We start from the raw sequence: 23,211 nt of genomic DNA, 5'->3' as shown, positions 1-23,211 counted from the left end.
GCGTCCTTTTCCGACTCAACAATTGTGTGCCGAGTCAGCGTGCAGGCCTGCAGACATGGCAAATTTCGGGTCTGGAGCGACAGTAGCATCTACCAGCACCTGATTCGACCTAGCTCCACAAGTCTTTCTGACCTGCAGACCGGGCACGGGCCCCCGTCGGCAGGTGTCCCCACACTGCAACTTTCTCTATAGCCGACCATCACGATTCCACACGGATAACCGACGGCCGCGGATACTGCCCACCATGCCAGCCATACGCGGACAAGACTCCAAGAAGAAGACACGTCGACACACGCGCGACCTCGACCAGATCCACGCCGACCTGCGCGACGAGAAGCATCTCGCGGAATTCAAGGATGCGAAGCCCATAGAAGATTTGCCCGGCCTGGGCGAATTCTACTGCAAGGAATGCGCAAAGTTTTTTGAGAGCGACGCCAACTTTGTCGCACACCAGAAGGGCAAGGTCCACAAGCGCAGGTAGGAATTCCAGTGTTTGCGATTATAATGATTCGTTCTAATCAATCCGCAGAGTCAAGCAACTTCGCGAAGAGCCATACTCTCAGAAAGAAGCAGAGGCAGCGATAGGCCTCACGACCAACAACGGAACGCGTACGACCACAGCGACGGCCCCAATGGAGGTTGACCAGGTTGCAGCATCAGGTTGAGGTCACGGCAACGGCCAAGACTATCTGATGTGCAGTCCATGGCAGATGGATGGCAGGATAGGGAGTGTGGGACGACCACTGAAATGCTTTCGGGGGATCAGATATCACTCTAGTGGCAACACGATAGCTGCGATTAGACGCTCTCGGGCTCGTAGAAGAACATGCATTGCACGGCGTTCAAAACTGGCATTTGGGACATATAGAAGGACAAAAAGTTCAGACGATACCCTACATTTCAAATCGAAACACAAGTTTCCAAAGTGTCTTGACCATATCATAGTCACTGTAGTGTCTTGTTGACCAAATCAACGATGTCATTTGAAGGCTGTTTTGAGCCCATTCTGGAAAAAAGAATGACCCAAATAAGTAGTAACAATATGTGAATTGGATGCTACTCACACAATTCCTTCACAGCAATTTAAGTGAGCTGCTGTGCTGTTGCTGCGTTGTCAGAGATACGTTGTAGGTTGCCGTTTTCCATGCTGCCTGATGCTGCCTGGTGGCTACCTACATCCCTTCGCTGCATCACCAACATCAAAGTCACAACATAAGAACGACATCAACCCCGGCAGAGAGCGCAACAAGTCGAGATAGAGACACATTACAAAATGGCATTCACAAACACACCCCTCTACGGCGGCGCGATAACCCTCGATCTACCCTCAAACTTCGCCGACGCCTCGTAAGTTCTCTCAATCTGCGCGCCCCCACATCCCGCGCCTTCCCTTTGCACGCGTTTCCATCAACACCCGCGTCCAAAATGCCTAAATTGGCAAGAACGGCTCTCCCCGAAAGTAGCATACTAACAAAATGACTCGATAGTCAAATCCGACAAATCCCCGATCACCAGGAAGTCTACCTCGACAACAACGGCTACTCCAGTATCGTCGTTGAGATCCTAGAGTATGTCGAAAAGAACAGCGATGAAGAAGCGCTTCAATATCATTTTGGAGACCTGGTCGAGGGCACAGGAGATCAGAGTACGATTATCTTGCAAGAACGTGCTGTGATGAAGAGTTTGCCGTAAGTATTCCACGCCATCATTCTGGAAAGACGAAGTAGGATCGAAAACAGAGAGGATCAAGTTTTGTATACAGAAGCGTGGATGAATGGCTGACCACAATGACAGAGACAAGCCAGTCCTAGCACTATCCTTCATCCAAACACCACCAACACCCAATCCCCATCCCAACCGCAAGACTCCCGAATTCACGTATATTCACCTCCTCCTTCTCCGTCTCAAGGAGCAAGGCACTGATGTATGTATACCTCTTCTTCCCAGACATCTACAGTTTATCCCATTGTTGGCTAACACTTCTCGCAGGTCATGGTATCAGTCAACATCCCACACTATCCAGGCGAATACACGCCAGCAGAACAGCAAGGTGGAGAAACGCAGTTGATGAAGGATAGCAAGGCGGTCAAGGAGCAGATTTTGGAGAGCTTCCAAGTGAAGGAATGGGGTTTGTTCGAGGGTTAAATGGGAAGAGGAAGAGGATGAGGTTATCCGAAGATGTTTGATTTGGAGTGGAAGGAAAGAATTAGGTCGACATATGTAAGAGGGGGACTTTCGAAACACATAAAGTGAGAGGGGTAAGATGTGAGCCGGCGATTTTGATGGGAGAGCCGCAGATATGTAGCCATTAGCTTAGATACTGTCAGACAGCAATTAAGATCAACTCAAGTAGACACCATCACATGTATGATTCAAATCTACCAGAGTTTTGCAATGATTTCATCGTTGTGCTACTTGCATCATCGGAGACTCCGCTATATCCTGGGTATGATCCTCCACGTATTCTCCTGAGGCTTCTTCATACACATTTCCCATCGCCTACATGTCTGGTATCACTGGTTTACTCACCTTCGCCATACGCTGGTGAGTTCAACACTTCACTCAACAACACTACATCTACTCACTCATACTGACTCACACGGTTCAACCTCCTACGCATCTCCTCCCCTGCAGTGGGTGCCCGCTCATCTAAGCTCGGGTCAAGACTCATGCGCTGATGATCAAGCTCCCCCGCATGAGGTACACCATTCGCCTGAGCTGCAAGGAACGGTGATGGCGGAAGATCGGCAAGGTTGGTGTTGGCCTGTAAACCATGCATGAGTGCGGGATCGACTGGCAGGTCGTAGCCGTTATCTTGGGTGTACTGCGGATAGATTGCGGCCTGGTGCTGTGCGGCTTCAAGCTGCAGCTGACCACCCGGTGAGTCTGAACGAGGTGGTGGTTGTGTTGGAGAGAACAAGCTCGGCGGTGTTGGTGTCAGAGTTGGCTGGGTAGTGGTTGATGACAGGAAACTGGATCCTGACCTCGCCTCTGCCCGTGCTTGATTCTGACCCTGGCGCATAGCCGACAGGCCCTTGTTCATCTCGCTGCACTCTGGACAGTTGCGAATGACCTGGCTGACGGTCTCCTTTATGCGAACCCAATGGTAGAGCTCCGCAATCGCTGCCGTAGTCTTGTTGATGCCCCCATGCGACTTGTGATGTATCTCCCGAGCAATCTCATACTGCTGCTTAGGATCCGCAATAACCTCCTTGCCCTTGAGCCACAACTTCTCAGGGCCGTCGCCCTCTCCGGGTGTGAGCTTGTAGTGCGTCGCCGCGCTACGGAGACGGCTCTTCTCTGCTCGATCAGCACCGTTGGGGTATTTTCCGTTCTTGAGGTAGAAGCGGATCTTGTCGAAGCGCTCCTCAGACACGAACTCGTCATCCTGACCCAGGTCCCTTCCGTATATGATGGCATCGACTAGCTCGCTGGGATACGACTTCAGGTTACCGCAACCCTTCACGCGACCGATCCGCTTGAAGCCGAGGGCATCCCATATGCGGCATGAAGCAACATTGGTTTCGTACACGAGGTTGAAGACGGAGTAGGTATAGCCCTGAGCGTGTTAGCGCATGCGATGTAACCCTCACGGCGAGTCTCACAAGCTTCGGAGCCCAGTCCAGATAAGTCTCGCCCATCAAGCGACCGACACCCCGATTACGCGACGCATCCGTGACCAGGAACCCGCCATTGCAGACATGACTCGACCGTCCTGGGTAGTTGGGCTTGATGTAGAAGCTACCCAGACATTCCCTCTCCCAGTCGCAACCCCTCCGCGCCATCTCGTGTAGTTCGCGACCGTCCTGGATCTCTCCCAGCAGCATAATCGCACCAAAGACACCGAACCAGTACGGACCGAAAGCCTCAAGAGCGAGCGGATCAACCATGGGGTACGTATCTCCCTTTTCTATCTCGCGACCCAGTTGGTCGCAGAGATATGCCAGTAATGTGAGGGGTACTTGATTCGGCGCAGAGAAGGGTATGATCGTTGCGGTAGTCACGCGATCGCGCAGGATGACTTGACATGGTGCAATGCCTACAGGTAGCGGGCCACCAGGAGGAGGGTACGGCACGTCGCCAGAGGTCCTATATATCACCGGCGCGGTGGGATCATCGAGCATGGCGGGCATGGTGGGCGGACTGGTCTATGAGATATCAGCATGGCAATCATAAAATGCTAACACCCGCATTAGGACCGGGAAGCTGTCGCGACTGCGCGCCTCAGACGCCATGCTGAAGAGACACAATGTGCAGACGCGGTATGCGATGACGACGATGGTGTAGGACTTACGCAGGAATGCCTGAGGGACCCTAGGAATGGTCAAGCAGGATGAGAGATACTGCCGTGATGTGGTGCTCGCGGTGCGTGCCCAGAGACATCGGCCAAAGAGCCACTAGCGCCTTTTGGTACCAGCGGGGCACAGCGCCGTCGTCCACGCAAGCCGGAGCTCGTCATGCCTGCAGCTTGCCTTGGCTAAACGATTTCTATGTGATGTCCGACATGAGTGCACAGTTGCGCATATCGTCTTCTTAACAGATACAGCAGGCATTCCGGATTAGGCAGATCTCGCTTCATGAAACCATCACCAGCACTCACAATTTCATGTCATGAAGCAGCACATGCACGGCATCGGAACGGAAGTATGTTTATAGTCATATTGCAAAGCGCTACATACGCCTACGCTATGGACGGAGACATCAAGGAGAAGATGACGTTAGGAAAAACTATACGAGAACCACTGCTGGATATCAATTGACATTTTGTAAGGAAAAAAAAGCTCTCATGTCCAATGTACATCGAAAGGTATTATGTAAAGGTTCCTTCATACGCAAGCATACACATGCTTCTCTCCACCACATCGTTCTTCTATAACCGAAATCTACCACCTTACATCTCCGAGTACAAGAAGTTACCTTGCTCGTCAACGTACTCAATGGTCTGCTTGGTGATGCAGTAACCCTCCTCCTCCCAGGGCATGGATGGGTAAGGGAAGACACCGTTGCTGGGGCTCTGGGGCTTAGAACCATCGCTGCTGGGCTCGAGGTACTCTGGGCCATCGGGCAGAGGAATGTCGATAGCAGTGGGAATGTACTTGAAGGGCTTTCCAGCGGGGAGGTGGGCAGTGACGCTCTCAAGAACCTCGTAAGGAGCGCTCAAGTCGGGAAGCTCGTCGTCAGAGGCAGCGGGCTTGGCCTTGTTGCACTTGACGCTGATGTGGAAGTCGGGGATGGTGTCAGCGTCGATCTCGCCCTTGACACCAACAACCTTGTAGTAGAGGTTCTCCTTGAGGTAGGGCTCAACGTGTTCAGGACGGAGCGACTCAAGCTCGCCAGCGGCTTCCTTACCCTGGAGGCAGGTGGTCAAGGGAAGAGCACCCTCAGTCATGAGAGCCTGGGAAGCGTTGGCACCACCTTGCATCATAGCACCAAGGATACCATAGGAACCGACGTAGTTGGGGTCCTGGGTGTAGTCGGTGGATGGATCGTAGGCGGCATCGGTCTCGTTGCTGGGAGCCTCGGTGCTGGGAGCGGAGCCACCACCAATGGTGATGGAAAGAAGAGGAGTGGTAATGTTGAGGAGCGGGTAGGTTGACTCGGTCGCGGGCGCAGTGGAGTTCTTGGTGGAGGTGGAGTTGCTGCTAGGCTTTCCAACGAAGCAGTGAACAGTGTAGGATCCCTCAAGCGCGTACTTGTTGGCAATGACGGAAAGAACAGTGTGGTAGTCACCCTCCTTGATGGGACGTCCAAGGTACTGGCCAGTTGCGGATTCGTCACCGTCACGCTTGGTTAGAGTCCTCTGGCCGGCACCGTAAAGCTGAGTAACAGCGCGAGCAACCTGCTGGTAAGAACGGTCGCTAGTCTCAGGGTAGTAGTATCCGAGAGTGCGGGTCTCCTTAACATCGACCGAGGTGAAGTAGTTGCCAGCGGTGTCCTTGGTGAAGGGCTTGAGAGGAGAATACTGGTTCTTGGGCTCACCCTGGTTCCACTGAGCCATAGGGCGGGGGATGTTACCGTTGGAGATGTAGGTGTTGGGGGTGATGAGCTGGTACATGGCGAGGAGACGGTCAACGTTGGTGTGGTGAAGCCAGAAGAGGGGGTCGAAAGCCGAGACATCGAGGTAGTACATGTGGCCACCAGACTCACCACCAGCAGTGTTGTGGATGGCATCGTGGACGGACTCGAAGCTGTCAACGCCACCGCCGCTTAGGTCAGTGCGGACACCAATGGCAGAAGTGCTGGCAGCGCCCCAGTTAGCCTTGCTGGAGAACAGGGCAAAGACACGGTCACGGAGAGAGACGCGGATGGAGTTGAAGCGGGCGTTCATCTCGTTGTTGTTGCTGCGGGTAGGGTTGGCGACCGGGCGACGGAGAGTCTCAGGGAAGCTGTTCCATGGGCCTCCACCCATCTCAGAGGGAAGCGAGCTGCCGAAGCTGTACTTGTACAGCGGGTTGGGGATAGTGACGGTTCCCTGGGGCTTGGTAACAGTAACGGTCGAGTCGCGCATCTGAGTGGGGACAGTTGGGCCGCCGTTGGGGTCCATAGCCCAGTCCCAGTATGGCATACGGAGAGTGGACGCAGCGTTCCTCCATCGCTGCTGCTGGTTGGAGGGGAACTGAGCGATCACCTCCATGACGCTCTGGTACCATGCTTGCTGCGAACTGTCAACGTACGATCAAATGAGTTATCAAGATACACACCTCGTAAATGGCAAGGTAAGGCCTGTGCCAGGAACCGAAGAGCGAACCTCCGTGAGGGCAGAAACCTTGCTGGTTGAGGAGAGGTGCGGGGAAGTTGTTCCAGGTCTGGAAAGGACGACCGTGGACACCAGAGACCTGGTAGTACGAGAGCATGTCGTCCTTGTCCTTGCCCATGAACCTCTCCATACCGAGGAGGTACAGATTCCACTGGTCGGCGTTGCGCGCCAAGGTACGGATCTCAAGACGGGGAGCAGAAGTCCTGCCGCCGTTGCACTGGCCGTTGGAGGCAGTGCCAGAGCTGCAGACACCGGTGATGGCGATGGGGCCGCTCGACTGGCGCTTGGTGAGCTCACCCTCGATCTCGTTGATGTGGGCCGCAATGGAAGCATCGCTGGCGGCGCGAGCAGGGTGTGCGTGGTGGTGGGAGCCATGCTGGAAAGCAACGGTGAACTGAAGAAGCGACAACAGACCGAAGACCATGGTCATCATGCTGGCGGGCTTGCTGAAGTTGGCCATGGTGAAGAAGGTAAGTGGGTGCTTTTTGTGTTTGGTTGAAGGACCGGGACGGCCAAGAGTCGAAAGTGAAGGTGACTCGAGAACCTAAAGAAGGAAGGACTATTAAAACCGATGCTAAAGAGCGTAACGACCTTTGGAGCAAGCCTGAAGGTCTGGAAAGAAAACGGGTGCGGTAGAGACCTCGACGTCAAAGAACGAGGAATCAGAGTTGCGGCGTAAACGGAGCAGGGGCGGGTCAGCAGCAGGGTCATATATCGAGGCATGCTATTCCCAGTCCATGCTCAACTCGGCCTACGGCGGTGCGGTTGGTCGCCATTTTGGACACGAGGCGGTTGAGCCTGGACCGGGGGTGTAGTCGTATTCGTGGCGGCATCGGTAGTGACGGGCGACGATTGGTCCCCTGGTGGTCCCGAAACGTCTAAAGACGAGTGATCCGCGCCGCCTTCCCCTGACTTGGCTCGATGCGGGCAAGACGTCGCACGCCGGGGCCGTTGCAGGCTGGTGATTTGGGAGCCCACTGCCGCCGGCGTGCGCCTCGCTGCCTGCCCACGCTGTCGTCGCGACGTGATGTATCGCTACCGTGGGAGATGGCACGACGGACTGCGCTCCCTGTCATCGTGCGACCTGTCCGCCTGAACGTGGGCCCGAGCAGCGAGTCGTTCATCCATGGCAAAAGGAAAAAGACGCACATCGGCTGCAAACCCTCCATGCGGGCCCAGCACAGCCACGCAGACGCCTCAGGCACGCTCCGGCTGCAGAACCATTCGCGGTCCACAAGAGGACCGGTACTTTCGCCTTCTGCATCCACTTCTCGCATCTTTTGATTGCGGCGTGTCCTGCGCACGCTGCTTACCGTTACGCCCACGCCCCCATGCAAGCTCACGCACCAGGACGGTGTAGCAGAACTCACCACGGCCTTATCAATGCACATCCTCATCTTGCAGCTCTGCTCCCCGTCCGCATGGGGATGGCCTCTACTATGCACGTTATGCGCTCCTCAGGCGTGTTGCTGACTGCCTTCCTCGGCAGCTCGCTTGTTGGCCGATCTTATGCAGGAACACGCCAGGCCCTGTTTCACCAGTCATGGATCACCGTCCACATGTCAAGGCCGTCCACATCGTTGTTTCAACCCTCCTATTTTCCGCATATTGCAGTGCTTGAATCGGATCAAGCTTTTGCTCTGTGGAGATGTTTTATCGATATCGCCGCTCAACAAGTGCTTTTGCCGTGGAGTGACGTCCGCGAACCCAGACGGCGGATCTTCCAAAATCTAGAAGTATCGTTAGCTGGCGTCGTTGTTCGGTTCGGTCGGTGCGCTGCATGCCCAGCACCTGCGGCGGCGCGGCAATAACGCCTGTGTTCAGACCCACGGCACTCCGAGTAAGATGCGAGGATGGGTCCTCTCCACAGGCGAGTGTCAGATCCGCCACGAGGGTCGCCGAGAGTAAGCGGCTGAAGGTAACGCGCAACTCAGTCCACTTTGTCTTTGTGACATCGTTTCCCTTGTTCAGTTCACAAAATCGCCTTCTATTTTCAGTTCCCGTCCGTATACTCGCACACTAAGAGACAATTGCCGCCTTCGATTGATTGCAGTACTATGGCGAAACGTTTCACTCGCCTTGGAGTGGTACCTCACATCATCTGACTTTGGGGCTGTCATCTTTCCTCGCCGTATACAAGCATGATGTCCGTATGCTTCCCAATGTCTCGGACCGTGACCTGCGTCACGATGGACGAAGCAGAAGTACGGCGCGGCTCGCGTTGCGAAATGGGGCAGTGTCTCGTTAGTGATGAAAGCGCAACCAGAGCGAACGGCTCAGCAGTGCAGCAATGTCTCTGACCTTACCAGAAAACATGATCGAACCGTCTCTTCATGGTGATACAACAGCAGAAGAGAGGCGAAGACCCCAATAAACTACTGAACCGACGAGACACCAGTATGTGCTCGGCTGAAGCTACCGCATTGAGTACCAGGAAAGCGCCGAAAGGACGTACAGCATCTAAGTTTCGGCAGTCGGGACATACCGCCGCCCCAATCCGAAGTAGCTCAAAAGGTTGATCGCCATCATAAGCTGACGAAGAGGATGGGATTCATGTCCGCTGAACACGCAATCGCTGACGGCAGATAGTGGTGAACCCTGTATATACCATCCCACGCTGATCCAGTCGCCTTGTACGCGATCGAAGATGGATAAAGTAGACACATCGTGCCATCTGTCTAGAGCGTGTCATAGATTGAACCGTAGCTGGATAGGTAATGCAGTACGATCAATGCTTCTCTCACTTCGGCTTCCCTACAGTTATTACCCGCAACACCATTATTTTTGTGTACCCAAATATGAACCCTAGTTGACGCTAATAGCCACCAGTTTCCAAGAACCTATTGTAACGGCAAGACACGTCACAAGTATGTTCGAAAAAGAGTACTGAGTACACCAGGTATCGTATTTCAATCCGCGCAGCTCGCTACAAAGACGTCATCATCCTCAGAAAACAAACGAAAAGTGGGTATATAAAACCAATATACACTGTGACCATTCCAATACATTCGTCGTCATCATCGCCCACCTAAATTGAATTTATCGCAAATATGTCAACAACTACTGAAAAGCTCCCCGGATCTTAGCATAGAGCTCCGTGTCCAGGAAATTGTAATTTGGATCGCTAAAGCAAAATGGCGCTCGTAGCAATGTCTCGGCTGTAGGTCGCTCCATGGGGTCAATGGTGAAGCAGTCGTACATGAAGCTCAGGCCCTCTACGCCAATCACCCTGGAGACGTCTTCGGGGATGGGAGGGGCTTGGTTTAAGCTACCAAGCTTGTAAATGGCACCGATGGCCTCTTCCTTGGACCAAGGACGTTTACCCGCAAACATCTCAAGGACTACGCAACCCAGAGACCAGATGTCTACTTTAGCTGAGTAGCCCTGGCCTTGAGAGCGAATTACTTCGGGCGCCATCCAGAAGACGGAACCTTGCATGCTGTTTGTTACATCGTTGCCATAGATGTTGTCACTCTTCTTGGAGATACCAAAGTCGGAGATCTTGCACGTGCCGTCGAGGTCGAGCAGGATGTTATCGGCTTTAAGATCGCGATGGAGGATGCCTTCGCGGTGGAGATAAGAGAGACCGAGCAGCGTCTGTCTTGTGAGCGAAGAGACGACAGACTCTTCAAACTTCCCGTGCTTGCGGATGCAGGATCCTACACTGCCACCGGAAATATATTCAAGGAAGATGGAAATGCTGTACTCTTTGCGCTCGCATCCGAGGTACTGCACAATGTTGGGGTGGTCGAGATGCTGCATGGTGTCGATTTCCTGATCCAGACTCTTGACGAGTTCCTTGATCTTGTCTTTGTCTGAACCAGCTGCTTTGGCGTTGACTTCGACTTGCTTGACTGCGATAAGCTCTCCGGTAGTGATGTTCATACCGAGATAGACGCGACCGAATGTACCTTTGCCGATGAGCTGTCCCTTCATCCACTTGAATGTTGGCTGTCGCGATGGAACACTTGGCAGATGATCTTGGGGTATCGTCTCCATAACGAGACGTGAGCCGCGCTGAGGTCGCACTTGCTCAGTCCTGGCGTTGAACATCTTCGTCGACTTTCGCCTGACAATGTCACCACCATTGCGTAACGTAGCAACACGCGATGGACCGGCACCAGCATGTGCCTGGCCTGGGAGTGGCCTCTTGTCGAGTGGCTGGTATTGCGACTTCACTACTTCACGAATAGACTTTGTGCGGCCCAAACCAGCGCCTGATTTCCTCATGTTGCGTTGCGCGATACTCTGCAGTCCTGCACCACCACGGGTGAGAGGTTGAGGAGTGGGCTCGGCGGGTATAGGCGGGGGATCGTTGGCTGACTCTGCAGCACCATCCGCTTCCTCTTCCTCAAGCATCGGCTGATCGAGGTTGACGTTCGGGAAGAGCTCGTCAAGGTGTTCCACGAGGGCTTCAGCTGGTGGACGATTTGCCCAGACATCGCTGGCGAATGATTCTCGACGGGAAAACTTGTTCGTATCATTTGGCGAGTCGGTCCACGTTGCAGACGCAGCCGACTCGGGGTGGAAGTCGCTTGGCTGCGAATCGCGATCACCAGCTGCGCTTTGCTCAGATTTTTCCGTGACCTGCGCTAGCGAGTTCTTTGACCGTTGTGTCTTGAGTGTAAGGTTTGGCCGTTGGCTGCGGGAGTTGGTCCGAGTGATGGGAGTGCTCTGGGCAGGTGTGGGTGGACCAGCTCGTCCTGCGAGCGGCGCAGCGAACAAGCCATCGTCAGAATCATCGTCGTCAGAATCCATAGGCTCCAGATTTGGAGACTTCGTGATGAACGACACTCGCGCTTCTTCGAAGTCGTGAGTGGGACCGTACACTGACACCCGTGATGGTTCTCTGCTCAAGGTAGACTCTGGAGCGTGCGCTGTATGGGGACTTCGAGTTGGCGAACGAGACCGCTCGTCTCTCGATCGCGGTGCTGTCGGATCGGGCATTTCAAGGCTGAGGTCTGGCCTCTCGTTGGACGTGTCGTCTCCGAAAGCTTCCTCATAGTCAGGTATTCTGAAAGGTATATTTCCCTTGCTCATTGTGAGCTCGCCGGGGCTGCGAGGTGACCCACCTGGACTATTTCTTCCGGAGCCAGATCTAGCTGCGAATCCATTATCCAGCAATACCTGTTGTGAAGGTCGAATGCTTTCAGGCGAGCCTTCGCTGTTTGCTGGTTGAGGACCCTTTGGTGGCGCCCTGTTCGCTGCTCCTATGCCTGCCCCAAGATTACCAGCGCCGATGATAGCAGCAGCGATGCCTCCCAGCCCACTTGCAGCCTGAGGAATGGCTTTGCGCTTTTCTGACTGCGACTCTGTTGATCTCCGCTTGTCTTTGCCATCATCACTCTCGGGCCATGAGCCGCGGTTTTTGGCCCTCGACAGCGAATTGGCTTTCAACAGTGTGCTCGTATCGGCTGGCACTGGTGGCGGCTCTCGCAGTGGGACAAGCTGCTTGGGTTTAGCATCGAATGGTTTCTTTACGTCCTCATAGGGAGAAGCGCGGGGTTCATCAAAGTCAACAATACGCTGACTGCGGTAGCTGAGGTTGTCGGCTGAAGTGGGGTTCAGGTCAGGACTGTGTCCATTGGCCCTCTGGAATCGACTCCTCAGATATTCTTCCTGCTTCCGCTTTGTTTCTTTGCGGTGCTCTTCAGCAGCGGCTTCGAGCAGCTTTCTTCGTTCCTCCTCGGCCAAGTCATCACGCGGTTCCCAAGCCGATTCTGCAGGCCTGTCACCTGCATTGTTCGGCATGGGTTCGGCTTTCTCTGCCATCTTGCGAAGAGCTGCACTCTTATCTGCGACTAGCGTGGACTCTCCTGACTTTCCTCCTGGAGAATCTAGTTGAGAGTCGGCGTTCAGCCGAGAGTATGCGTCCTCATCGATAGACCTAGCAGCTGTATGGGGTAGCGACACTCCTAGCCCGGCAGATGGAGGTACGGTTCCCTCTTGCGGTATCTTGACAAAAATCTTGAGCTCGCCGACTCGATTCCCATATTGCGACCGCGCCTTCAACAACTTTGAGTCGGACAGCGGGTGATCGTGGTCTTGTTGCCCAGGATTCGTGAGATGCAACTCTACACCAGATATCTGGCTCAGACCCTGACTCAGCTCCTCACAACACACAGCTCGTAGAGCTGCTGGTGAATCTACGTTGGTGATGTCGATGAGCCGGTAGTTCCAGCCATCTGGTGTGACAAAAGCGTATTTGCGATCTTCTCTTCCGGATGTGCGAGTACGACCTGTTGCTCGATTGTCGGAGTCTGTCTGAGCTGATCGTCTCGAAGGGGGTCGCTCGTTCAAGGAAGTCTCGCTTGAGTTCATGCCAGATTTCCCAAACAGGGACCCGCTTGGATGCGTACGATGACTTGCCGGACTAGTGGGTGAATCCAGGCTCGTGTCATCGGGAGATGGGTGGTTCTCCTTCTTCCGCCCGCCCATGATTTTCTTGAAGAAACCTTTCTCATGATCTTTAGCGCTGGTGGGCGCTTCCAAGTCATATCTAGCTAGTCCAGTACCTGGTCGTGAGCCTTCGTAACCGTTCTTCCGGTTCTCGTTGCGACTATCGGAACGATTATCGAATGATCTGCTTGACGGGGGACCCGAGCCAGTGTTTGCAAAGGTGGAGTTGATGGATTCGGTACTGTTGACGCGGTTATGCGGGGAATAGTACCGCGATCCGTTGTTGCTCAGACCCGCACTGAGCTGACCGCCATTGGTCGCAAGACGGGCTGAAGGGAGCGCTGGGCTTTGCTGCGGACTTGCTTGGCGATAGTTCGATGCACCCAATGAAGATGGCGCAAACTCTGAGGATGCATTCGGGCTATGGCGTACAGGCTTTGGATCTAGGCCTTGCAGAACCTCCCTCGAATAGGGACTGCGTGCAGGTCCTTCTGAGAAATCTGGAGTAGGGCCGAGACCGGGCACAGTGAAATTGCGTTGCTGTGTAGAGATGCGTCTGGGCGGGTTCGTACTACCACCAGGCGAGTGCAAGAGCAGCTGACGGCCCGGACTCTCTTCGCCATTGCCAGCAGTGGTTGGCGTTGATCCAAAGTCCATGCCTCTGGTGCCGATGTACGGTGAATTCTCCACAGTACCCTCTGTCCCGGCGCTCGTCATGCCAGTGTCGGATCGTTGCGGTGCTGCGCGGGGGTTGGCGATATGGCCCGTCTCCACGATGGAGCGCACAAGTCTGCGCAGCTTGCGACCCTCGTCTCGCTCTCTGTTCTGATCCCATCCGGTCCCGCTTGCGGTGCATTGCTTGGCCAATTGGGGAAAGATGACCTGGTGCATCATGGCTACATTGCCTTTGCTGCCATGGCCGCGGCCAATGTCCAGAAACTTTGAGCCTTCCAGACCCAGTGTCCTGAACGTCTCTTGCCAGTCTCGTGAGAAATTGTTGCTCGCTAGCCAGTGTTGGACGCGTTCGGCTGGCCAGTGCATCGAAGAGTCATGTGGGGATATGGGGGTCGTGCCATTGCTTTCGGACCGGTGATAGACGCTGCCGTGATTCTGGACCATGGGGTTCTGCAGCGTGGCGGTTGGCGGTCCAGACGAGTCGTAGACCTGGGCTCTCTCGGTCGGTATGTTGAGGTGGTTGCGACTGCTGGGCGTCGGGGGCGCGTTGAAGCCGTTGTTGGAGCCATATTGCACGCTCTGGACGCTCTCGAGGAGGCTGCTGGAGAAGCCCTGGGCGGACGTGTCGGCGTTGGCGGAGTAGTTGTCGTCGCGGTAGTATGGCTCGGGGTAGCCTCTCGAGGTGTGCAGCGGAGGGATGCCGACACCAGGTCCGAATGACTCGCCGCCGGGGATGTACGTGGCTGACGTCAGTGGAGGTTCGCGCTCGTGCTGGATCTGCTGCGGCGGGGGCCCTGGCGGAGGGGGGATGCTGTGAGGGTAGCTGCGATACTGGCTCGGGTCGTAGCCTTGCTGCTGGTACTGGGGCCGCGGGGGACCCCAATTGTTGGCATGGGGAGGCGGCGGGATGGAGATGCCGCCCAGGTTGCCGTAGCCCGTAGGCCGTGGAGGCGGCGGGGGGAGGGCGATGTGGCCGGCGGGCGTGCTCGAGGGCTGGGGCGGCGGAGGGGGGATGTATTGATGCATCGCTGGACCCTGGACGGTATGCGCCCGTCCGCGTGGGCTCGAGGCAGGCGCGCTGGGTCCGCCGGGGGAGAAGGAGGGATATGGCGAGCCGAGGTTGCTCAGGCCCAGCGGCTGCAGCGACGACGAGGGCGACGAGGTGACGCTGGGGATCTCGGGCAGCGGGAGGCTGGTGGGCGGGTTGCGATTCGGGCGCGGTGCGCGACGGGCAGAGCGGTCGGAGGGCGTCGATATGTTGGACGCGGAGCGCTGGCGGGACTCGTGGGTCATGTCCTCGTATCAAATCAGCAGAGCGGCCGTCCCATCACGACATGACGCTGCCGCGGAAACGTCGTCCAGAGGCTCCTTGGGCTCCTTTGACGGAACCTGTGGGTCCCAGAGCCTAGCGGACAGTGCAATACGAGCTACGAATCGCGGAGCCGTTGGCACGAACGGGGGGTGAACGCTGGAGCAGTGAATCGAGGGCAGAAACGCGGCGCCTGCGCTTGCGTCGACGTGGGCGCTTCGAGGATGGCGGATGCGCTTGGCCGGCGTCGCAACAAAGATGGGTACTCCAGCGCCGGCAGATGCAGGTCCTGGCGGGAGATTGCAGCGTCAGAAGACACGGCGGCACGACAACAGCGGCGACGAGGGGCACGCAGCGACTGAGCGACCGAACGCGCCGCCGTCGACAGCTGCCTGAGGGCTGGCCGTCGTGAGAGGCACGGGCCACCAGTGAAGCTTGCAAGGTGATTTGTTGGAGGCGCCCAGCACTCTGACGCTGTCAGCCGTTGCGCGCTCTCGACCCGCCTTCCACGCTGCAGCAACTTTCAATGCGCATGGATCATTACGTAGCGTTCCGGAGAGACACCGTCGACCGTGTTTCATGTCACACGAGCACGTGGCGGTGCACTCGTGACAGCCACACCAACAGAGCGAACCACGGCTACCGCATCGCAGTACCCAGGTGAGCACCAGCCGAGGCCGGGGCTGCGGTGCGGTGCGTCAGGGCTGAAGCTATCTACCGTTAGTCAGGAACTGAGCGGAACATGCCATCCATCGGCGCATCCGTACGACCATCCACGTAGCCATTCCAATACCCAGGTAGCCACCTTTCCTCGTATCAACAATTTCAGACTCAGCTCCTTCTGCGATCTCCGCCAAACTTACCCGTCGAGTACACCGCTTCAACGGTGTAGACATATTTCTCTGGTCTCCATGTGTCCTTCTACTAATCCGTGGTGGGGCAGCGGCTTCCTAGGTAGCAAGCAGGGTCACCACATAGAAGAAGAAAATTGAACAGGTCTGTAGACTACATTAGAACAAAAACTTGCAAAGTAGGCGACCTAAAATCAACGTAGGCTCTAGGCTGTTTAGTTTTTTCCTAGGTTGGCGTGGGGTCAGCCTCCTAACGTAGGCCGTAAAGCGCGACATGTACACCCACCAGGAACACCATCATCAAGAGCAGGAACTATTCTCCTGAAAATCTCCAATTCTTGACGTGGGTCAAGATGGCAATTTGCCAGCGTCTAAACTCTGTCATAGGGGTGCCTCGAGCGGGGCATGTTCTTCATTCTCGGCGTCGTGAAGCTTGCCATCCCCTCGCAGGCACCTTCAGAAGCTGGGGGTCGGCGTCCGAGGAGCCCGCACACCATCGCAGCATTTCAAGCACTAGAGCCTCCCCGCGCATCCATGTTCTGGGCCTGGGAAGTGTAGGCACTTTCACAGCTCACACGCTTGCCGAGATACCCAAAAGGCCAGTAGTAAACCTGCTGCTACATCGTCCTTCTCTCATGAACGAGTACCTAAGAAACGGGAAGATTCTTCTACTGCAGACGTGCGAGGGCCAACAGATTGCCCGAACGGGTTATGACGTGGAAGTATTGCACGGAAAAGAATGGCACCCGGTGCAAGAGCTGTGCATAGCTGGGAATGCTGAGGTACTACAGCTACCAGGACCCCCAACTGACGAAACTATCAACGATCTTGTCGTATGCGTCAAGTCTACGCAGACTGTGCCAGCCCTCCAACCTCTTCTACCCCGACTCTCGCGCACATCAAATATCACATTCCTGCAGAACGGGGCAGGCATGATAGAAGACGCAAATATGTTCTTGTGGCCTGATCCACAGACGCGACCAAATTACATTACGGGTGTGATCTCGCATGGTATCACTCTGAACGGACCTTTTGATGTCACCCATACAGGACCTGCAGCAACATCGGTAGGGCCCGTCCCGCGAGAAGACGGCGATATATCACAGATACCCTCACCTCTCTTGGAAATTCTTCCTCGCGCACCTCGTCTGAACTGCCAGGCTTACCCATGGCCCACCATACTCCAGATACAACTAGAAAAGCTTGCCTGTAACGCTCTCAGCAACCCTATCTGCGCGCTCGAAGATGCCGTAACAGCATACATTCTAAGCATCCCAGAAACCAACATGAGGCTCATGCAAGAGATCTCGTCTGTCATTCTCGCTTTGCCTGAACTACAGGGCGTAGAGGGAGTAAAGGAAAGGTTTTCAGCGAAAGCCTTGCATGCTACTGTTATGGATATAATCGAGAAGAACAGAGCGACGACCGTTAGCATGGTATGGGATATGAGGCATAGAAGAGAGACGGAAATCAGATACATCAATGGATACTGGGCAAGGCGAGGACGAGAAGTGGGTGTGAGAACGCCGCTAAACGACGAGTTGGTAGAGAGGGTACAGGCGATGACGAAAGACAGACTGCAAGAGACAAAGTCGTGATATGAACATTCGATTGCATGCTTAGAAAAGCTTTGATATTGACCAGTTTTCGCGTTTGCTGCCACGCAGGTGATGATGCATAGTTACTAAGAACATGTTGGCAGAGTGGTTCCGCTACCATGGAATTCCCACGAAGCTAAGGATGCGCCCCACTTCCAGATGTCTCGACTTCTTCACCCATATCGATCGCGTGTTTGATGCGAGACAGGTCCATTATGGATTGGTGTTGTTGCGAAGAATTTCGTCGTCAAGGAGACTTCGAGCTGCGAGTGCACGCATCCGGTAGCAATACTATGCCGCAGACTTGGTAGCTCACGCCACCTGGGCTGACAAACGGCGTGGTATGCTGCGCGTCGCGTTACTATGGTGCAGCATCCCACATGCACCCGATGCACTCGCACGAGACAGGCCCAACAATGGCGCTGGCCGGTAAAGACCGGACATGACCTCATTGCTGTAAACTTCGCGGACCCTTAAAGGTAGCTGCGCCCAACAGCCTGCCACCACCCCATCAAACGAACTACTTTCTTAGCATCCAAAGCTTCATCTCTCTGACAGCTTGGCAACATGGCGCAAGATCTACGATCGCAGGATATCAAAAACCCAATTGACGTCGCAGAGGTAAGTCATGGGCTGTACACGCGTGTGAAAGCGCGCTAGCTGCTGACACGATCCCAGTACCTCTTCCGAAGACTACAACAGGTCGGCGTTGAGTCCGTCCATGGCGTTCCAGGAGACTACAACCTCGTCGCACTCGACTACATCCCCAAAGTCGGCCTGAAATGGGTCGGCAACTGCAATGAGCTGAATGCTGGTACGTGGAGCTTGTTCTTGCGTTCGGGCTATCAGCGGCTCGCTTGCGGGAGCGACCGAAGTCGATCCGTCTGTCTCATGCGATAGGTGCTGACGATCATTACAGGTTACGCCGCAGACGGCTACGCAAGAGTCAAGGGCATTTCTGCATTGGTAACGACCTTCGGCGTGGGTGAATTGTCCGCTGTCAATGCCATCGCCGGAGCCTACTCGGAATACGTCCCAATCGTCCACATCGTCGGCTACCCATCGACTGTATCTCAGAGGAACGGAGCGCTGCTGCACCATACTCTTGGAAATGGCGACTTTACGGTCTTCTCGCGCATGTCCAAGGAGATCTCGTGTGCTATCTCGATGCTCAACAGCCAGCATGAAGCGGCCATGCTGATCGACAACGCGATTCGGGAATGTTACCTGAAGTCGAGGCCCGTCTACATCTCCTTGCCTAGCGACATGGTAACGAAGAAGGTCGACGGCGATCGCCTCAACACTCCACTTGATCTGGAATATCCGCAAAACGACCAAGAAGCCGAAGACTACGTCGTTGACGTGGTACTGAAGTATCTGCACGCGGCAAAGAACCCCGTCATTCTTGTGGATGCATGCGCTATCCGCCACCGAGCACTGAAGGAGACTCACGAGCTCATCAAGAAATCTGGAATACCCACTTTCGTCGCCCCAATGGGAAAGGGTGCGGTAGATGAGACTCTGCCGAACTATGGTGGCGTCTACGCCGGAGACGGTTCAAACGCTGGTGTGCGTGAACGCGTTGAATCGTCCGACCTCGTGCTCAGCATTGGTGCTATCAAGTCCGATTTCAACACTGCAGGCTTCACCATCCGCATGTCACAACTTACGACCATCGACCTACACAGCTACGGATGCAAAGTACGATACTCGGAATACCCTGGTGTTAGAATGAACGGGGTGCTTTCCAAAGTCACAGCCAAGCTTGGAAAGCTGAACATCGAATCTGGACCCAACCCGAACAACAACGTTCCGGATAAGGAGACTTCATCGACGGAACCAACAATCAAACACGCCTGGTTCTGGCCAAAGCTTGGTCAGTGGTTGAAGAAGGATGATGTCCTCATCACCGAGACTGGTACCTCTAACTTCGGCATCTGGGAGACTCGCTTCCCAGCAGGCGTCAACGCCATCTCGCAAGTCCTCTGGGGCTCCATTGGCTATGCAACCGGCTCTTGTCAAGGCGCTGCCCTCGCCGCAAAAGAGTCAAACATCAAGCGCACCATCCTATTCACAGGTGACGGCTCCTTTCAACTTACCGCTCAAGAAGTCTCCACAATGATCCGTAACAAGCTGGCTCCCATCATCTTCGTCATCTGCAACAAGGGCTACACAATCGAGCGACTCATCCACGGATGGGAAGATTCCTACAACGACGTCCAGGAATGGAAGTACAAGGACATTCCCCGCGTCTTCGGCGCTGAAGAAGGCAGTGTACTCACATACCGAGTGGAGACGAAGGAGGAGGTTGAGAAGCTGTTCCAAGACGAAGAGTTTAGCAGTGGCGAGACGCAGAAGATGCGGTTTGTTGAGTTGGTCATGCCGTGGGACGATGCCCCGGCGGCTTTGAAGGCAGTTGCTGCTGCAGCAGCTAAGACAAATGCTAGTGCGGAGTAGACAATGGATCGAAGGAACGACAGGTAATTGACGATGTATAGGCAAGGCGGAGTTAATAGGGTATGGCATTACGTAGGATTCTCTTCTCTTATACGAATGATGACAATATGACTTTCCTCTAATGAGTCTGGAGTTCACTAACATTTCATGTTCTATTCGAGAACCTCAATTTCTTTCCATCCCCGGATCAGACAGTAGCTATCACACCTTAGCTACTAAGTTGTTAGTTTGTCGTATACAGGAATAACAAGATTCTAGCGAAGTGAATTCTTACCAAGCCGGAAGTTGTCTTCATTTACTTTCCTCTTCTCCTCCCTCAACCTTTGTCTCAACCTCTTCACCCTCCTCTTCCTCTTTCTTCTTTCTTTCCTCTTCCTCTTCCAATTTGGTATCCGGTTTCGCCGAACTCGCTCCGCTGCTCAAGTACGCGCGGCAAAGGCTCTCAAGGTAGCGCGCCATTTCTGGATCAGCGGCGGCCATTTCGCGCATCTTGCGCTCTTCCTCCTGGAGCTGTTTAAACACGCCCGGGGAAAATTTCTTCGCCTTTTCGAGCAGCGCTTCAACTTCCGCCTCTTCGGCTTGTGACAGTGGCGCGGGGGTTTCGTTTGCGGGAACCATCGTGGAAAGTATGTAATGGAAGAAGTAATTGAAGGCAGATGATGGGAGGAGTGTTTGGAGCAGAGTGTGTGGGACGTGGTGCTGAAAAGAATTTGAGATGAGCGTTTGTTATGTGTTAACGCTAGTCCATTATCACTCGCGGTGAGCAGGCGCTCCGTACCACAACGCCTCACCGTAAGTCTATCGGAGTCTTGGGTCTGGCGCACGGCGTTACTTGTTTGTATCTGCGATTGCGCGTATCTCGGTATTGGGTTTACAATCTTCATTTGCGTTGACTCCGCCATCAGCCTCAAACCGATGGTAACCAGTCTCAAAGACAACTTGTCAAGTCATCTACCCTCCTTCAAACCTCCATTTGCCTTGATACCCACAGCAACCCTCTCTCGACCTGTCCAACAAACCATGGATCCTCGTACGCCTCATCGAAATGACCCAAAGACGTAAAGAATACCCTTCCACCCTCGAACTCTTGACACCATACCAACGGATGGTCATCTCCGTGTTTACCTCCGTGGAATGTCTTCGGATCACCTCTGAGCAAGATCTGGAGGTTCTTGTTTTCTCTTGGATGAGTGTGGAAGTTATACCATTCGTCCTTCCAGCCCTCACGCCCACCACAGCAGTTCATGATCTGGTGTTTCAGGCCAGACTCTTCAGGAACGATGGTACCGGGCTCAGGATCGGGATGCGTGTCGAAACTTGCTCCGACCAAGTTCGTGTAGTATTCGTTCCCTTGCATAGCTGCAGCTGCGCCGTGGATAGCTACGATACCGCCGCCATTCTTCACCCAGGCCCTCAAAGCTTCTAGTTCGGATGGGGTGAAGATGTCGTCGCCGATGTTTTGCAGGAGGACGATGACTTGATATTGCGCGAGATAAGACGAGGTAAACAACGAGGCGTCTTCACTAGCTGTGACTTTAAAGAGGTTCGTATCGCTGGCTAACTTGTGGAACATGCGGATTCCAGCTGGGATAGAGTCATGACGGTAGCCTGTGGTCTTGCTGAAAACGAGGACGTTGAATGCTGTGGTTTTGGCCATGTTTGCGCACTGTCTGGGCGGTTGTCTACGAGGCTTCGACGTTTCTGCATGACCTGGGAAGTTATACTGTTGTATAGCACTACCGAGGCTGCGAGGGTATGTAGTTCATGGAACATCGACTGGATTAGGCTGATTTACCATCTACCGGCGGCACATGACGTCATGCATATCAGCGCGGATTGGAGATTACAATGAGTAGCTAAATCCAGCTGGCTGCCCAGGTGGCGAAGCCCCTACGTGCCGTGTCGGGATAAAATACGGAGCAGGATCCAAAATCCTGCATGAAGTTGGCGGCCATGTTCACTCATTCTCTCAATGATCTGTAGAATGTAGCACAAAGAGCATGTAGTTATGACCTTGTTGGTGAATGCACCCCAGCTGGCGACGTTGTTGGAAGACGCGACATGGTGCTAGCGCACTCACCCTTGTCAACGCGCCATCCCGATTCCGCTTCCCCCACTTTTCCATCACATAGACTCTTCGGTATCACCACCGTTGTCACCAGTTTTGTCTGCCACTCCTCGCAGGACTCGCAGGCAATATATCCCAAACACCGGTAGCTACCCTGCATGTCACTTGGACTATAGCCTTAGAGGAAAGCGGTGGGTTCATCTGAGCAGACAAACACCGCATCCCAGTATCGAAACCTGGACTACTCACATTCCAGCATCTTTCACATCAGCCTGAGTCACACACTTTCACAAGAAGCCGATTTCTAGACATTTTCTGGATCATGAACACTGGAGCAACAGGACCAACCCCACCCGGCGATGTCGTCCCATATCCCCCTCCACCCGAAGCATGCGAGGGCCAAGCACCTTCAATACTCGAACTACCGCCCGGGGATTATTACATCCGAGAATTTCTGAGCCTATTAGAACCCACACATGCTCTGCGAAAACATGGCTACAACTTTGCACAGTTGACAGATGAGGAGATTCATCTGAAACGAAGATGCAGCAAATGCAATCAAAGTTAGTACAAGCTCAGTGCCTGGACTGTGCACATCGATTTTAAGAGTATTGCTAAACTCCTGGTAGCTATCCAACAGCTTAGCAAGGGTCTCCAACAGGCCATAACGCGCCGTAGCCAACAGCTTCTCTCACATCCACCTGACACGCCCTTCAAGACATTGCCAAGTATGATCGTACCATACGAGAACGGTAGCTCTGGAATTCAGTATTGCACAATAGAGTGTCTCCACCACTCAGCGCCAGTCGACCGCGCGACAAAGGTGAGGGCAGGCTGACTCGACGTTGCCTAACCCAACTAATCTTGTTAGTGCTGGTTGTGTTGCGGAAAACACGTCTCGGAGGCCCAGCCATGTAGGACTTCCGACAAGCACAGAATACGCGAATATCGATCAGGTGAGCTCGAACGCCTACATCAATTCCAACCGACTCCACCTTTTCGTCATTGGGATGCGGACCGCAGGATGAACGCCAAATTTGCCGTAGCAATCGACTGCGAGGTATGTTCTAGCTCTACAGAATGTATGTGAGACATGC

At 54.3% G+C, this 23,211-nt stretch overlaps 8 protein-coding genes across 8 annotated transcripts; 3 read left to right on the top strand and 5 right to left on the bottom strand.

The window, feature by feature from the left end:
- Positions 1 to 244: 244 nt before the first annotated feature.
- Positions 245 to 665, top strand: J4E90_000419 (uncharacterized protein; the record flags this gene model as incomplete). The annotated part of the gene is made up of 2 exons (XM_051430015.1): positions 245 to 477; positions 530 to 665. 2 exons carry the CDS (start codon positions 245 to 247, stop codon positions 663 to 665), a joined length of 369 nt encoding a protein of 122 aa, XP_051295502.1.
- Positions 666 to 1,273: 608 nt separating this feature from the next.
- J4E90_000418 (uncharacterized protein) lies at positions 1,274 to 2,145 on the top strand (the record flags this gene model as incomplete). The annotated part of the gene is made up of 4 exons (XM_051430014.1): positions 1,274 to 1,347; positions 1,488 to 1,688; positions 1,795 to 1,924; positions 1,990 to 2,145. 4 exons carry the CDS (start codon positions 1,274 to 1,276, stop codon positions 2,143 to 2,145), a joined length of 561 nt encoding a protein of 186 aa, XP_051295501.1.
- A 436-nt stretch (positions 2,146 to 2,581) lies between these two features.
- On the bottom strand, positions 2,582 to 4,133 carry J4E90_000417 (uncharacterized protein; the record flags this gene model as incomplete). The annotated part of the gene is made up of 2 exons (XM_051430013.1): positions 2,582 to 3,559; positions 3,606 to 4,133. 2 exons carry the CDS (start codon positions 4,131 to 4,133, stop codon positions 2,582 to 2,584), a joined length of 1,506 nt encoding a protein of 501 aa, XP_051295500.1.
- A 758-nt stretch (positions 4,134 to 4,891) lies between these two features.
- Positions 4,892 to 7,217, bottom strand: J4E90_000416 (uncharacterized protein; the record flags this gene model as incomplete). Its single annotated transcript, XM_051430012.1, has 2 exons — positions 4,892 to 6,655; positions 6,702 to 7,217. 2 exons carry the CDS (start codon positions 7,215 to 7,217, stop codon positions 4,892 to 4,894), a joined length of 2,280 nt encoding a protein of 759 aa, XP_051295499.1.
- A 2,600-nt stretch (positions 7,218 to 9,817) lies between these two features.
- On the bottom strand, positions 9,818 to 15,124 carry J4E90_000415 (uncharacterized protein; the record flags this gene model as incomplete). Its single annotated transcript, XM_051430011.1, has 1 exon — positions 9,818 to 15,124. The coding sequence occupies one exon, from the start codon at positions 15,122 to 15,124 to the stop codon at positions 9,818 to 9,820; it is 5,307 nt and encodes a 1,768-aa protein (XP_051295498.1).
- Positions 15,125 to 18,156: 3,032 nt separating this feature from the next.
- J4E90_000414 (uncharacterized protein) lies at positions 18,157 to 20,046 on the top strand (the record flags this gene model as incomplete). The annotated part of the gene is made up of 3 exons (XM_051430010.1): positions 18,157 to 18,210; positions 18,268 to 18,403; positions 18,509 to 20,046. 3 exons carry the CDS (start codon positions 18,157 to 18,159, stop codon positions 20,044 to 20,046), a joined length of 1,728 nt encoding a protein of 575 aa, XP_051295497.1.
- A 201-nt stretch (positions 20,047 to 20,247) lies between these two features.
- Positions 20,248 to 20,930, bottom strand: J4E90_000413 (uncharacterized protein; the record flags this gene model as incomplete). Its single annotated transcript, XM_051430009.1, has 3 exons — positions 20,248 to 20,258; positions 20,346 to 20,745; positions 20,922 to 20,930. The coding sequence occupies 3 exons, from the start codon at positions 20,928 to 20,930 to the stop codon at positions 20,248 to 20,250; spliced, it is 420 nt and encodes a 139-aa protein (XP_051295496.1).
- A 77-nt stretch (positions 20,931 to 21,007) lies between these two features.
- On the bottom strand, positions 21,008 to 21,703 carry J4E90_000412 (uncharacterized protein; the record flags this gene model as incomplete). Its single annotated transcript, XM_051430008.1, has 1 exon — positions 21,008 to 21,703. The coding sequence occupies one exon, from the start codon at positions 21,701 to 21,703 to the stop codon at positions 21,008 to 21,010; it is 696 nt and encodes a 231-aa protein (XP_051295495.1).
- Positions 21,704 to 23,211: the final 1,508 nt, after the last annotated feature.

Source organism: Alternaria incomplexa (assembly GCF_024043165.1).
Source record: "Alternaria incomplexa strain BMP 0042 chromosome Unknown scaffold_1, whole genome shotgun sequence".
In the NCBI taxonomy this organism is placed as follows: Eukaryota; Fungi; Ascomycota; class Dothideomycetes; order Pleosporales; family Pleosporaceae; genus Alternaria; species Alternaria incomplexa.
The sequence above is the reverse complement of the archived record's forward strand: the minus strand, read 5'-3'. Positions and strand labels throughout refer to the sequence as shown.